Source organism: Chiloscyllium plagiosum, unplaced genomic scaffold (assembly GCF_037043375.1).
Source record: "Chiloscyllium plagiosum isolate Xiang-an unplaced genomic scaffold, Cpla_swu_hap1 HiC_scaffold_3, whole genome shotgun sequence".
NCBI classification, from domain to species: domain Eukaryota; kingdom Metazoa; phylum Chordata; class Chondrichthyes; order Orectolobiformes; family Hemiscylliidae; genus Chiloscyllium; species Chiloscyllium plagiosum.
Window position 1 is genome coordinate 80,726,963 of NW_028270141.1, and position 16,470 is coordinate 80,743,432.

The 16,470-nt window shown below is 41.1% G+C and overlaps 1 protein-coding gene across 2 annotated transcripts in view; it reads right to left on the minus strand.

Annotated features, from left to right (window-relative positions):
- LOC148150613 (uncharacterized) overlaps nt 1-16,427 on the minus strand; it is a 51,684-nt gene extending 35,257 nt beyond the window's left edge. Inside the window, exons 1-3 of one of the 2 annotated variants that reach the window (XM_087981111.1) lie at nt 16,141-16,427; nt 11,421-11,485; nt 8,716-10,241 (exon numbers count right to left, since the gene is read on the minus strand). In XM_087981111.1, the coding sequence (XP_087837237.1) occupies nt 10,170-10,241; nt 11,421-11,485; nt 16,141-16,363 (360 nt within the window). In that variant the 5' untranslated portion in view covers nt 16,364-16,427 and the 3' untranslated portion in view covers nt 8,716-10,169. Of the gene's footprint in view, nt 1-8,715; nt 10,242-11,420; nt 11,486-16,140 lie in introns of those variants that run through there. The other variant, XM_087981112.1, reaches the window with a different exon arrangement.
- Between the last annotated feature and the right edge of the window lie 43 nt (nt 16,428-16,470).

Consider the following 16,470-nt stretch of genomic DNA (forward strand, 5'->3'; position numbering starts at 1 on the left):
GAAGTTGAATCTCTTGTCAAAAGGAAGAAGGAGGCTTATGTAAACATGAAACATGAAGGCTGAGTTAGGGCACTTGTGAGTTACAAGTTAGCCAGGAAGGACCTAAAGAGAGAGCTAAGAAGAGCCAGGAGGCGACATGAGAAGTCTTTGGCAGCCCTACCAACCATCAAACCAAAAATCTGGGTTCGCTACGTAGATGACACCTTTGTCATCACAAAACGAAACAAGATAGAAGGGACATTTAACATCATCAACAACACCCTCACAGGCATAAAGTTCACCAAGGAGGAAGAAACTGACAACAAACTCGCATTCCTGGATGTCACAGTCGAAAGAAAGAAAAACGGAGAACTACAAACCTGCGTATACAGAAAACCGACAAACACTGACCAAATACTTAACTACACCAGCAACCACCCGAACACACACAAACGAAGCTGTATCAGAACACTATTCCAACGAGCCACCACACACTGCAGCACAGACGAACTTCGGAAAACAGAGGAAAACCACCTATACAACGTTTTCAAGAAGAACGGACACTCAAAAAATACAGTCCGCAGATTCCTCAGGAACAAACCACGACAAGCAGACCAAACACAGCCAGAAACCCTAACCACCTTACCATACATCAAAGAAGTTTCAGAAATGACAGCCAGACTACTAAGACCCCTCGGAATCCTAGTAGCACACAAACCCACCAACACTCTCAAACAAAAACTAACAAACTTCAAAGACCCAGTACAACCCATGGACAAAACCAATGTTGTCTACAAAGTTCCATGCAAGGACTGCCAGAAACACTACGTAGGATAAACAGGAAGAAAGTTAGCCACCAGGATACATGAACACCAGCTAGCCACAAAAAAACACGACTCTCTCTCCCTCGTAACCCTACACATGGAGGAAAAAAGTCCACCATTTCGACTGGGACAACACATCTATCCTGTGACAGGCTAAGCAAAGACATGCCAGAGAATTCCTAGAAGCCTGGCACTCCAACCACAACGCCATAAACAAACACACAGATCTAGATACCATCTATCAACCCCTCAGAAAATGAACTGGAAATGACATCACCACAAACCCCAGGAACCCCATCCAGGGCAAACATATAAATAGAAAGCAGGAGACAACAGCTTCGCTTCACTTGGAGGTCGCCACTGATGATGTTACCTCGCCAGGTAATGAAATTTCTGGATATCAAACCTACAGCTCAGCGAGCAAACCTACACCCTAAGCTTTCTATAAGTATGTCAGGAATAAAAGAATGACTAGGATAAGATTAGAGTCAGTCAAGGACAGTAGTGGGAAGTTGTGTGTGGAGTCTGAAGAGGTAGGAAAGGCGCTAAATGAATAGTTTTCATCAGTACTCATACAGGAAAAAGACAATGTTGTCAAGGGGAATACTGAAATACAGGCTATTTAGACTAGACAGGATTGAGGTTCATAATGAGGAGATGTTAGCAATTCTGGCAAGTGTGAAAATAGATAAGTCCCCTGGGCCAGAGGGGATGTATCCTCGGATTCTCCGGGAAGCTAGGAAGGAGATTGCAGAGCCTTTGGTTTTGATTTTTATGTCATCATTGTGTACAGGAATAGTGCCGGAAGACTGGAGGATAGCAAATGTTGTCACCTTGTTCAAGAAGGGGAGTAGAGACTACCCTGGTATTTATAGACCAGTGAACCTTACTTCAGTTGGGGGTAAAATGTTGGAAAGGATTATAAGAAATAGGATTTATAATCATCTAGAAAGGAATAATTTAATTAGGGATAGTCAACACGATTTTGTGAAGGGTAAGTCATGCCTCACAAACCTTATTGAGTTCTTTGAGAAGGTGACCAAGCAGGTGGGTGAGGGTAAAGCAGTTGATGTGGTGTATATGGATTTCAATAAAGCTTTTGATATAGTTCCCCTTGGTAGGCTAATGCAGGAAATACAGAGGTATGGGATTGAGGGTGATTTAGTGGTTTTGACCAGAAGTTGGCTAGCTGTAAGAAGACAGAGGATGGTGATTGATGGAGATGTTCATCCAGGAGTTCAGTTACTAGTAGTGTACTATAAGGATTTGCTTGGGGCCACTGCTGTTTGTCATTTTTATAAATGACCTTGATGAGAGCTTAGAAGGATGGGTTAGTAAATTTACGAATGACAAAGATGGTGGAGTTGTGGACAGTGTGGAAGGATGTCATAGATTACTGAGAGGCACAGATAAGTTGCAAAGCTGGGCTGAGAGGTGGCAAAAGGAGGTTAATGCAGAAAAAATGTGAGGTGATTCACTTTGGAAGAAGTAGCAGGAATACAGAGTACATGGCTAATGGTAAGATTCTTGGTAGAGTGGATGAGCAGAGAGATCTTGGTGTCCATGTGCATAGAAAGTTGCTACCCAGATTGATAGGGTTGTTAAGAAGGCATACGGTGTGTTAACTTTTATTGGGAGAGGGATTGAGTTTTGGAGTCACTGGTCATGTTGCAGCTTTACAAAGCTCTGGTGCAGCCACACTTGGAGTATTGCATACAGTTCTGGTTGCCACATTATAGGAAGGATGTGGAAGCAATGGAAAAAGTACAGAGGAGATTTACTAGGATGTTGCCTAGTAAGGAAGGAAGGTCTTATGAGGAAAGGTTAAGGGACTTGAGGCTGATTTCTTTAGAGAGAAAAAGGTTAAGAGGTGACTTAATAGAGACATACAAGATAATCAGAGGGTTAGGTAGGGTGGACAGTGAGAGCCTTTTTCCTCAGATGGTGATGGCTAGTATGAGGGGACATAGCTTTAAACTGAGGGGTGATAGATATATGACAGATGTCAGAGGTAGGTTCTTTACTCAGAGAGTAGTAAGGGTGTGGAATGCCCTGCCTGCAACAATAGTAGAATCACCAACATTAAGGGCATTTAAATGATCATTGGATAAACATATGGATGATAATGGAGTAGTGTTGATTCAGTGGACTTTAGATTGGTTTCACAGGTTGGTGCAACATCAAGGGTTGAAGGACCTGTATTGCACTGTAATTTTCTATGATCTGTGGTCTATGAGAAGTTCTCCATAATATTCGTAATGACCTGAGCAAGGTCTTCAAAACAGTCAGCTGTGAAAGCTTCTGTAAGATTCTGCACAAACATGTTTCCCTAAAAAGATGATCAGGGTCATTTCTTCATTTTGTGACAGTGTGATGACAAGTGTGATGCCGAATGGAATGCTCTCAGATGCTTTTTATGTCACCAGTGACCTAAATAAGATGGTATATTGATACTGTTTTTCATTGGTTTTCCCTCTTTCTCCCTTCATACATTCAAATATTTCAACATAGGACACCTACAGTTTCAGTTACGTCACAATTTTTGGAGTGTTTTTCATTAGAATGCCTAGCAAATGTCCTCACTATATCTTACTAAACTCTCCTTATTAACAACCTACACTTGTGTTTGCTTGGACATGGAAGGCTTGCAATTTTGGTGCCCACTTTGTTGGCAAGACCCTGGACATTCTGTTGGAGAGGACAGTGCTCAGGTGAGATCTCCTCTTCACCCAGGACCAGCCGAGGATGCCACAACACTGGACAATGCCAGCCTGGTCTGAGGCTACAATCCAGGTTAGAGCACCATGGCTCAGTAGTTAACACTGCTGTCTCACAGCGCCAGGGACCCAGGTTCAACTCCAGCCTCAGGCAACTGTTGGTGTGGAGTTTGCACATTCTCTCCATGTCTGCGTGGGTTTCCTCCTACAGTCCAAAGATGTGCAGGTCAGGTGAATTGGCCATGCTAAATTGCCCATAGAGTTAAGTGCATTAGTCAGAGGAAAACGAGTCTGGGTGGCTTACTCTTCGGAAGGTCGGTATGGATTTGTTGGGCCGACGGGCCTGTTTCCACATTGTAAGGAATCTAATCTAATCCAGCAATGGAGAAATCGACAGCAATGTCTGGAGAAATAGGCAGCAATGTTTGAAAGAGGTCAATGTTCGTCTCCACTCCACTGGTGTAAGTACAAACTCTTCTCTTCAATACCTCACACTCACATTATCTTTACCACTGTGCCCACCTCCCATCAATTCTCATGCACTACCACTCTCACTATTGCCTGCAACATTTTCCCTCATTCACTGTCACCCATCCCAGCCCCGTGGCACCATTAACCTTGCATGCCCTCAGCACTGCCCATTCAATCGGACACCTCCCCTGGTGCACCAAAACTAACAGCTGTCTCACTTAATTTTATCTCCTGCATTATTTATCTCTCTCTTATTCCATGAGGAAAACGACCTCTGCATAAGAACAAAGAGTGAAGACAGGTGATGAGTTGTCCGACATTCAACTTCTCACCCATTATGCCTTAACATCCTCGCTCTGATGGCCCCACTTGGCTGGCTGACTGGGTCCAAGCCTCTGGACTCGTATCAGAGGCTACCCTTGCCTTACTGAACTCCTGAGCACAGGCTATCTCTATTGGCTTGAGTGAGGACTGTTGACAGGAGAAAGTGAGGACTGCAGGTGTTGGAGATCAGAGTTGAGAGTGTTGTGCTGGGAAAGCACAGCAGGTCAGTCAGCATCCGAGGAGCAGGAGAATCGATGTTTCAGGCATAAGCTTTTCCAGCACTACACTCTTGACTGAGGACTGTTGACAACCATGACAAGATTCCAAGTTATTTCACTGAGCTAAATGGCACAGCAATACAGTGTGCCTGGTATCTCTGGCTCAGGGGGCAAAATGCATAAAGCTACATGGAGCAATGCAAGCAGGGATGCTGTGAGCATCTAAGTAGGCTCAGAGTGAGTGAGTGTTAAGATATCAAATAAGGAACCTGGAGGCATAGTTTGGTCCAATCCATTATCTGTGTTTGTGTCCCGAAGCACACATTGTCCTTGCAGCAGAATTACAATGATAGTTACAATGCCCAAGGTGCAGTGTTGAAGTGCAGAAACATAAAATAAGTGAATTGAAGATGTGCCATGAGGGTTCTTAAAGGTTGAACATCAATGACTGTGGATGTATGCGGGTGGTGCCCATTGAGCGTGCCCTGAGATTTCAGTGCCCGGTGTCCAACATGGATGTCCTTTGGAGCAATTGGTGAGTTGGGGATGCCAGGTACATGCTCTAACTTCCATGTCAAGAATGATCAAAATCTACTTTATTCAGCACGTTTGGTAAGATAGGAAACTGTGTGTTAATGAGACAAGTTATGCTGAAAATAAAGCATTTAACAGCTTATCATGTTTGATAGGTAACTTATCGCTGCTAGTGAATAACTTGCCTCACCAACAGGTAGATCTTTAAAAATGCAGCATTAAAATAGGCCTCACTTGACTTATTGAATGATTTTGTCACTCAGGCACCTATATGATTACCCTATGGGGGCTATATTAAAACAAAGACCAAGATATAGCAGGCAGTGGTTCTGTATGAATGTTTGGCATGAACAACACACAAGTGTCACATGAAGTGGTTAGATGCATTCCACCTTCAGGGCTTATCTGTAACATCAAATATCAGGACATCATCCTGAACATGGAAAATCTTGTCAGATACCACATACCTGGTACTGAGAATGTGTTACCACACCTTAGTTTTACTGGGTTGGCCAATTGGTTTGCAAGGAGGATTTCTGTGCACCAGAGATAGTTTTCTATGGTAAGTTAAGTACATGTTTGAGACTGTGTTCAGAGATCAGGGGAAGAATGTTGGGGTCAGGAACTTTGGATGGGGTGAAGGAGTTTAGGGGTGGAAGAGACCAGGATCTGGAGGTTTTAGAGAGAGAGAGAGAGAGATATTTCAGGCCCAGTTGCTCTTGCTTTCAGGGCAGTGAATGATACTTTCTTAGTGTGCAGGTGACGTTTATTGCTGGCTGCGTTTGAGCAAACCAATGTTGCACCTTTGGCAACTTAATAGACCAGCTTACACTCGGTTTTCAGGTTAATTCTCACAGGTTTTGATCAGAGCTGTGACTCCAGGAGCTGAATTTGGAGATGCAACCTGAGCATGGTTAACAAGCCTCAGTTCTCAAGATGCATTTTTACTATTCAATCCAGTGATATTTTCCTTCACTTTCTAGCACATTCCGACCAGTTTCTTTTTGATTAAAATGGAAACAATTTGGAAAGATTTATGGAGACAAAATTGATAATAAATTTCTCTTGTGAGTAGTGCCTAAAAACCTTATAGTATTTGTTTCAGAACCTTTAAACATTTTATTGGGAAAATTTTCATTTTAATATTAATTAAATTAAGCCCAAAAACATATGCACTAGTTGCAGGTTGAAAGGGCAGATGAAAATGAGGAGAGAAGCAAAAGGAATTGAGGTACAAATAGAAAAGCAGAACAGGATAAAATGTAGAATAGAAACAATGAGAAACAACAACATAGAGATATCAGAGACCAGTTAAAGGATGGCTATATTTTCTGATGTACCAAGTGCAATCTATTTTCATGTTTATAGTAATAACATTGTCACTGGGAACAGGTAACTGTAAGTAAATATTTCCAAGTGAGGGAACACTAATTCACACATTACTTTTGTTATGTCTTGAAATTAAATTTGATCTTGTCTTTTAATACTTGCTTAATGTGTGGTATAAATGGAATGCATAATGGAATCAGAGGGACATGACGAGCATTCCACTTGTGATAGTCAGCACTTACCAGGTCAGCCCATTTGTGGGATATAAATTGTATCTATAACTGCTGTCATGTTTTTAGATTCTGTGCCCATTTTTGCCACGAATACAATCCAAGCATGAATGCTGAAATGAAGCTTGTCTGGCAAGTAGTTTTCCGCCATTAGTCTCCTGTGGGGTAGGCCATCTACTAATAGGGAAGTTACTTAGCCCATTCATTTGCAGCATTTACTCATTCTGGAGACATGTAGACACTTGGTCTTGATAATTTTCTTCATTCCCTGCAAGTCTTGGGAAGGAAACATTTTTAATTATCAGCAGACACCTGCAGTCAGATGGGCAACAGAAAAACTGTGAGAAGGAAGTGACTTCAGCATTATCAGTGAATCCATTTCTTTCTAAGTTAAATAATAATTTTCATCAATTTACTGAGTGTATTTGTATTCTCTCTTTTTGTAATACAAAAGGATATTAAATGACAATGCCAAACTCATGTTCTTTATATTTTATATATCATGAATATGGTAATGTATAAACCATAGTAAATAATGCCTCTCCTATTGTTAACTCAGCCTAGCTTCAGAGATGTTAAAGACAAAGAGGTCTGGTTGAGTCTCCAAAAGAGCTTTCTTGCTATACTTCTGAGCCCCATGAAAATACTATCAGATACAAAACAATTGGCATCAACATCCGTTAAAAAGTTGAGATGGTTCATCAGCTTAAGGGACCAACAAACGGTACCAAATCCAAGGCAATACTTGCAGAAAACCTGAACAAGTATTTTCCATTTTTTATTGGATCTATTTTTAAAGAATTTGTCATTCTTAAATATTTTGAGTAAAAAAATTAATAACCCTAAATAAAGTAACTCAACTCTGTGCAGAACAGCTGCAACAGTGATGATGTCCCATGTTGTTGATGTGCTGTTTGCGAAATGGTGACAAGCTTCATACAAATGATGCAATAAAAAGGAAAAATTGAAAATGCTGAACATCTGAAATAAAATAAAACCTGAAAATTCAAGTTAGTTAACGTTGGTAAAGAGACATTTTATTTATTCTTGTGCCATGAGAATAACTCTGAAGGCTATGAAAATAAATGAATGTTCTTCATTAGTAGCATTACAGAGATGGTAATATTTTGATGACCACTTTAGAGACCAGGTATGAATCAATTGTAAAAGTGTGGGGCACATAGGTCAGGTCAAATGACAGCAGTAAAGGTTCTCTTCTCTAAGAAACTAGTCTTCAGCAGTAGAAAGACTCCTAACCAGTGTTATTTATAGGTCAGCTTCTGATTGATGTTTGGCTATTAACTTCTTGAATTATTCAAATTTGCTAAGACTACATGGTGTGGCAGGTATTGAGGGCTTTCTGACATGAAGGGTTATGCATAACACATTAATAATAGACATTCCCATTGTGATACAGTATGTCTTGGCAAGTGATTCAAGGTCACATAGAGCTTGTCATATTTCTAGAAGTTGGAGGAAAAGGATTAGGGAGAGTTGGACTTTCAGAAGGACAGTATATTCACCCAGCTTGTTCAGGGAGTAATTTTCTTACCTGAACTTCAGGGATAAACAGTGATGAATCCTTACTGAAGTGTGCCCCCTTTATGCAGTACATTGTCAATGGCTGTGAAAGGCGAGCAAGCCAATAAACTTGAATGCACTAATTTTCTTCCAGGCTGGAACTGGAGAAGTTAGTAACAACAAACAGTTTGCCACTTACTGTTGTATTTGGGAGACTAATGAGATTTTATATTGAAAGAAATTCAATAGAATTCTTTCTTGCTAGAGTAGCAGGTAGGGTATACATGTGGTTATACAAGTATTACTGGCTTCCCCTAGGTGGAGGAAGCAATTGATGGTTAGCACTTCACACTGAGAGCACTACATGTCAACTCAGAGATTGGAGGTACCACAACTGAAAGGAACTCCACTCCCTGAAGATCCAGTTGGTGTGTTCCATACACAGTGCCTCATAGAGAAGCGCATCTCGTATGTTGGAAGTAATCCCTTTGCTTCTGTATCAGTTTACATTGCCACCCAAATTGAGGCACCACACAGACAATGGAAATATAAAGGATAACAAGGATACCTGTTAACCACATGATTTATTACTTAGTTTCATTATCCATGCACCCCTTTCCAGCATATATAAAATGAAAGCCATGCTGTACCACATAAAATGTGATTGAGCCGACAATTAGCATGCTAAATCAACTCCTACAGTGCTTGGACTTTGCAACAGGCGTCTTGCAATACTCAGTAGAATGTGTATCAAGGTTCATGGTGTTTTGATGCTGGCTTCATCATAGTGGGACAACCCTTGCAACCAGCTCTGTGAGGAACAGCTGAAGCGCAAGAGGAAAAGTTCAAAGAGAAAGAGCAGGAGCAGCAACATTCTAGGCAACTCTTTGCTGGCTGATCTGTTTGTGAATAACTTATCCGACTGTGATTCAGGTAAAAGCAACTCCAAATCCCCATTCAGCAGCAGCCCACACCTCCCTTACTGGGCAGCATAATGCATTGATTGACAACAATAAAATAAATTATTGTGTAATAAACATTCCAAAACAAATAGAAAATTTAATCTGAGGTATTTGAATGATGCTGTGATAATGATAATGATAATTAAAAATAATTGCATAAAAATATGACAATCAATATAATAAGCAACAATTAAGTTTTAATAATGTCAAACACCCTGTCTTATATTTTTAATCCTTTTAACCCTGGCACCCTTTGGTAAATCTGTACTGCACCTTCTCAAAGATGTGATGACTGATTGCAGTACCCTGAAGGTATCTAAACAACCCTGTTCAGCTGTAATATCACTTCAGCCGTTGCATTCCAGCTCTCTTCAGATAAAGGTTAAAATTCCATTATAACTCTTCTGTTGTGTTATGTCTTGCAGCAAATATACAATAAATGCTTAAGGGACATGCTCATGACGTTCTCATTGCATGTGAACCAATGGTATAAAGCTCAGTCTACTTCTTACTGAGCTCTGTCCCTCTTGTAGCATCACCTACAGACAGAAGAGTGCTATAATACATCTGAATTGCTTAGCTTGAGCCTAGACATTCAAGCGTTTGTAATTGGAGTGTACATATGCAAATACCAGAAGCTGCAATCAAAGTTCATTGAATTCTTCAGCATGTGACCTATGTCTCATATTTATGTTTATGTCATGAGAGCTAATACAGTATGTTAGTTGCAAATCCTGTGTGCCTCACCACCTCACATTATATGTATATATTTTTTAACCTGTCCACTAGCTTGAAATAATTCCTGTACTTGAACATCTCACTCTTTTTGCTTATCCACAGTGGTGCCTTGGTCTAGTGACGGTAGGAAGAAATGTCTGAGAGTCTGTGCTCAGCTCCTGCAGGTTTAAGATTGGTGCACTACACAGCAACTGCCTCACTCTTAATGGTGAGGTTTGACTACAATGTCATGGCTAGAGCTGAGAGAATGATGCTGTTATGAGTATCCATATGGGTCCTGTCAGTCTTTTGTAGGATGTGTTGAATATCCCTTATTCCAGTCCTACTCAGGCCTCCTCTCTCCAACTCTTTCCTGTACATCTATTACGATATTTATACCTTTTTCCGCTCTCACCTAGAAATGGAAAAAAAAATCAACTTTTTGCTTCCAATCGCCAACTTTCTCTCACCTTCCCATCACATTTCTGTCAAGTCCCTTACCTTCTTTGGCTTCTCTGTATCTATTTCTGAGAGTAGGATACTTACAAGTGTTCATTGTAAGCCCATCATCTCTCACAGTAATCTTAACTGCATTTTTTCACATCCTGCTTCCCATATGGGCTCCATTCTATTCTCCCACTTTTTCCATTTCTGTTTTTACGTCTGATGATCAAATCCTCCATAAATTACCTTCCTTTTTCCTCAACCAAAAATTCCTCCCCATTGTGGTTGACAGGGCCTTGATCCACTTCCCTCCCTCCCAAAATTGTGACAAGGTTCCATTTTGTGATCAATTTCTAGCTCAACAGATCCTATGTTCAAAGGATCATCCTCTATTATTTACACAACAGCCAGCATAATGCCAGCAGTAGTCACATCTTGCCCTCCTCTTCCTGTGTCAGCATTCTGACTATTCCTTTCCTAGTGCACTGCTCTATCACCTCCTCTTCACTGACAGCACCTTCCCATGTAATGCCAGGAGGTACAACACATCACTGATAAAGAGCCCAAACTCTCCTTCCAGGTAAATGTTCTCCTCTACATTAGGGAAACTAAATGGAGATTGGATGACTGCTTTGCAAGACACATCCACTCAGTCCACAAGCATGACATTCCAGGTCCTGACCTTCCAATTGCTTGATTTTTTTATTCTTTTTTTCTCATCCTCACATTTGTGTACTCTGCCTGCTGTAATGGTTCAGCTAAGCTCAACGCATAGTACCTTCTCTTTTAAGGAGACACATTACAACTTTCTAGATTCAATCTTGAATTCAATGCTTACAGACATGAACTCTAGTGTTCATTTTGCCATTAACGCCAAGTCTATACCAATACTCTGTTTCTTTACTACAACCATAACCACTCATTTGGTATTTTCTTCCATGACATAGCTTTTAATCTCTTCTGTGCTCTAACCTAGACCTCCACTTTTGTTCCATCTCCACCTCCCTCCTTCTAACAGTAGAATACCCATCACAATTCTGTCTCTTCTCCATTCCAAAGAAGATGCAGAATGAGAGCAGCAGACGATGAGATGCAACCAAACCAGTTGTTGTGCCAGCAACGCAAGGTGCAGAGCTTCGAATTCACTCACCTCCATCACAGCTAAACAAAGGCAGGAGTGGTCAGGAAATGCTCTTTTTGCTGAAAATCGTGGCCCTGCAACGATTCCAAAGAAGAGACATACTTAACTCAAAATATTAACTCAGTTTATTTTGTCATAGATGCTGTCATACCTGTTGACTTTTTATTTCAGATTTCTAGAATCTGGAAGTATTTTCCGTTTGTTACACTAGTTCACTTTCTACTATACTACTTGCCATGCTTTGCTGACTTAGTTTTGCCAATAATTTGTATATGGACCTCTCTAATTGTTTTACCTGAGGTGTTATCAATTCAGGAAAAAAGCCACAAGCCAATATATATCTCTAGGGAACATCACTCATCCCATCCTATTGAATGGAGCACTATTTTGCATACTTTGTGACTCCTGTTATTAAAAAACATTCACTGTCCAAGCCAATAGCTTTCACTTTTGTTAACTTTTATGTGTGTGATGATAGGTATATAAAATATATTATCATATTTGGAATTTGGATTGTTTTAAGAAGAGAAGCATTTGAATGTGGGCCAGTGGTTTGATACTTCTAAAAAATACAAATTAGAATGTAATTCTGGATCACTGATCTAAACTTTTCAGTTCCAAGACTTGGGAGAACCCCTGGAGTGTTGATAGAATAAGATGTTTAAACTTTTGGATTTATAACAGAAAGTGCATATATATTAAGCCATAAAGTATATGAAAACACCAGAACTTTTAGTTGAGAAGAATTAAAGTATCAAATTCAGAAGTATGTTTGTAGCTTTCCTTCAAGCAGACGTTTGTTCAATTCGGAGGAAACCAGCAAAGAGTTTTCTAGTTTGCAAAGTCTCTAAGCCCAGAGAATTTGTTATGTTGAAAACATTTAGTTCATCTGAATTGTGAGAAGTTTATGCCATCAGGCTCAGAGAGGAATCATAAACTTGTCTCTACAGTTCAAGGGAAAGAAACTGGAAGAAGTCAGTTAAGTGGAAACATAAAGAATTAAGGTAGGAGTATAGTTTCTCTGACATCAGTCTGGGAATTGGATAGTGTTGAAATACTTGTGTTAAAGTTGTTCTAATGCCAGGATATGGATAAACAGCTGTGTTTGTATTACTTTTCTGTTGTGCAATAATCTTAAGTTAAAGAACATTTACAGCACCTTTTTTTATGCTTCAGTGATTAACCATCTTGTTAACTAACTAAACAATAAACAAGATACATATGATCCATCAAGCCAGGCCTTACTTGTCCAAAATTACCATCAGCTACTCATAACAGATAGAATCTTGTTGCATGCCCATCTAAAAGTTCATAGCCTACTACTGCTACTTCATTGTTGGTTCATCACAAAAAACCTATGCATTATTTATCCCTCACAAATCCATTCTATTTCTCCCCAATCAGCTCAGAATTATCCAAAAGCCCAGTCACGCTATTCGCAATAACAGTTTCTAGTGACTTCACTACAACTGACATTAAACTAAAGGCCCCAAATTTTCTAGTTTATCTTTCATATCTTCCCTAAATAGTAAAGTAAATTGACAATTTCCCAGTTTAGTTGTGTCTGCATAATGGAATTACACTCTGTGCATTATGTTGGCTTTAATTCCATATTGGGCTATTTTGGTCAGCAGGGACCATTCATTAAATCAATCTCACTTGGTTTTGATCATCTCTTGCAGAATGTGTGTGTGCGTGTTAATTTTTTACATTATCACAACTGACTTTGAATACATTTTAAAGTACGTTATTGTGATGTTTTAGAGCAAGTTCCTGTATTTTGATTCATCAACAGAGAAGAAATGTCAATATATTTCCAACTGGGAATGGTGAGTGGCTTGGAGAGGAACTTGTAGATGCTGATGGACTTTTGCATCTACTGCATTGTCTTTCTAGATGGTAGATATGGTGGGGTTTGCAAGGTGCTGTTGAAGGAGCCTTGATGAATTGCTGCAGTGTGTCTTGTAGGTTTACACACTGCTGCCAGTGTCAGTGGCTGAGGGACTGATGTTTAATGTGGTGGATTGCTTTGTCGTGGACTTCTCTATTCTTTTTGATGCTGCACCCATCCAGGTAAATGGTGAACATTCTCCTGACTTGTGTCTTGCTGATGGTGGAGATAGCAAGGACTACAGAGTCCATAAAATGTGGAGCTGGAGAAAGCACAGCAAGTCACGTTGGTGAAGAATCTTGCCAGAAACATCAACTCTGCTGCTCTTCTGATGCTGCTTGATCTACTGTGTTTTTTTTCCAGCTCCACATTTTATGGACTCTTGTTGATGGTGGGCAAAGTTTGAGAATCAGGAACTTGTTTCTTTTTAAATGGTCCCTATGTATCTGCAAGGAGTTCATATAATACCCCTAGGCAATGCATCACCAATGGGTCGGGTGGTTGGCAAGCTTGTAACAGAACACAGATCCCTGAAAGTGGCCACCCAGACTGACAGGGTTGTTATGAAGGCATACAGTGTTTTGGCCTTTATTAATAGAGGGATTGAGTTCCGGAACCAGGAGGATATGCTGTAGCTGTACAAAGCTCTGGTACGGCCACACTTGGAGTATTGTGTACAGTTCTGGTCACCGCATTATAAGAAGGATGTGGAAGCTTTGGAAAGGGTGCAGAGGAGATTTACTAGGATGTTGCCTGGTATAGAAGGAATGTCTTACGAGGAAAGGCTGAGGGCCTTGAGAAGAAGGTTGAGAGGTGACTTAATAGGGATATACAAGATAATCAGAGGGTTAGATAGGGTGGACAGGGAGAGCCTTTTTCCAAGAATGGGGGCGGCAAACACGAGGGGACACAACTTTAAAGTGAGGGGAGATGGGTATAAGACAGATGTCAGAGGTAATTTCTTTACTCAGAGGATAGTAAGGTTATGGAATGCTTTGCCTGCAACGGTGGTAGATTCGCCAAGTTTAAGTGCATTTAAGCCGTCATTGGACAGGCATATGGACGTACATGGAATGGTGTAGGTTAGATGGGCTTCAGATTAGTATGACAGGGCGGCGCAACATCGAGGGCTGGCCTGTACTGCACTGTAATGTTCTATGTTCTACGTTCTAACCAGCCTGATTTTCCTTCCATTCAAGTTGCAGTGTAACTCCTGCCATTTAAATCCATGAACAGAAAGTCAGGCCTATTGAGTGGCTCAACATTGGATGTCATTTTTTATATTTTTCAACCTAGAAATTTCTCAGGTGATATTTGATGGGGACGGGAGGAGTGGAGGGGAATAGGATCGCACTTTAACACAAATAATCCCATCATCACTCTGAGTCTGCCATTAAAGGGAAAGTGAATAGACATCTCGGTCCAAAATACAGATAATTGGCTGTTAGAAGTCAATAAATTCTGATTAGGATTGAGTTGCGTGGCTAAATGGGAAAACAGAAGGACAACAGACATTCGTAATTCACATTTGACCATGATGCTGAATTACAATAAGCTTCAACTCCATGCAGCAGATGAATTCGATGTTTCTTGGAAAAGACCAATTTTATCTTGTTCTCTTTTATGTGGTGACAATCAGTTAGACTTTCCAAAAGAGTGTGAAACGGAAATCAGCTGCTCCCTCCACGTCTCTCAGGTCACGTTTCCATTGTCCCAGTCTAAGACCATAAGAAATAAGAGTGGAAGTACGACCATTCGGCCCATCGCGTCCACTCCGCCATTCAATCACGGCTGATGGACATTTCAACGCCACTTACCCGTACTCTTCCCGTCTAACTTCATTCCCTCCTCTCACCATCACAACCTAGCAACTTGAAAACATGGTCCTGAGCGTCCTCCGCCCGACTGGGAGCGGGTAAACCCTATTGCTCCTTGCTCTAGCCCCACATTACACCCACCCAGCCAATGTTAAGGTGAGGGGCTGCCGGGCACTGAACAAGCTGCCTGTGGGGTGGGGGGGGGGCGCTGTTTGTGCCCAGTGTTAACCAACCCCAGTCCAACACCGGCATCTACAAATCAAGGCAACATCGCGTCACCAGCTCCCAGGTGTCAGATTAGATACGCTACAGACAAAAAAAAATCTGTAGATGCTGGAATCCAAAGTAGATGGGCGGAGTCATTTTGACTCGCTTCTGGAACTGTCCTGTCGACACATACTGTAGTTTAACGCTGCTTTGCTGGCGATAGAACTACAGCATAGATTTTGATTGGATCGAGCGGTGTATCGAATGAACGCAAGGTTGTCCATATGTTTAATGTTTAAATTTATTAACACAACGTCCGAGTGATTCAGATGAGAAGTGTTGAGATGTCAGAGAAAAAAATCAACATTTACTTTACAGATATCCGTTTGGGTGGAGAGATGAAAAGTACTTTACAGCAGGCTTTAGTTTACAGCTTGTCTTTCCAAATTAACAACGACCGGTTTGAGTGGAAAGTTCAGCGGGGGTCTTGTAGCTACATTCTCCCGATCACTTTGTTTGCCACACTCCGATTGTCTAACTCTACATCCTCATTGGTGGGTTAGGGGGCGGGGAAGAGAGAGAGAGAGAGAGGGGGGAAAATAAAACGATGGTAATAATTAAGCCAATTCTTGGACAGTAGCGAGAATTTCTGAGATGGTCCATCGCCGGTTTATTAAATTTCATTCAACATTCTCAGAATTACACAGTGTTTTACGGCGCAGAGGTTTCCCTGAGCTGTTTTGTTATTGGAGCTGACCGATCGAATACATTCCTACGTGAATAGCTGACAAACGATCAAAATAACCTATCTCACCGTCCTCGGGGCTGCACGCGAGATATTTGAAACCAGCCCTCGTATATTGAGTAGTCATGGACGGCTCAGAAACTCGGACTGAATCGAAGACAGGAGCAATTTTAACTGGAAACTGTGTTCTTGTGAAGCGCAGCTGTAATACAGTGTTGTCCTGTTTGGCCTTCAGGGAGCACACCATGCCATCTGAGATTGCCTGCTCGGTTTGAAATGTAAAGCGGGTCATTTCTTGCTGGCAACGGTGCTGCTTCGGACGCGCTCCCTTTCCTTTTTAGGGTATGAGGACTGGGTAGTGGAATTGGCTCTCGCTGACGGCCCGACTCCAGCCCCAAT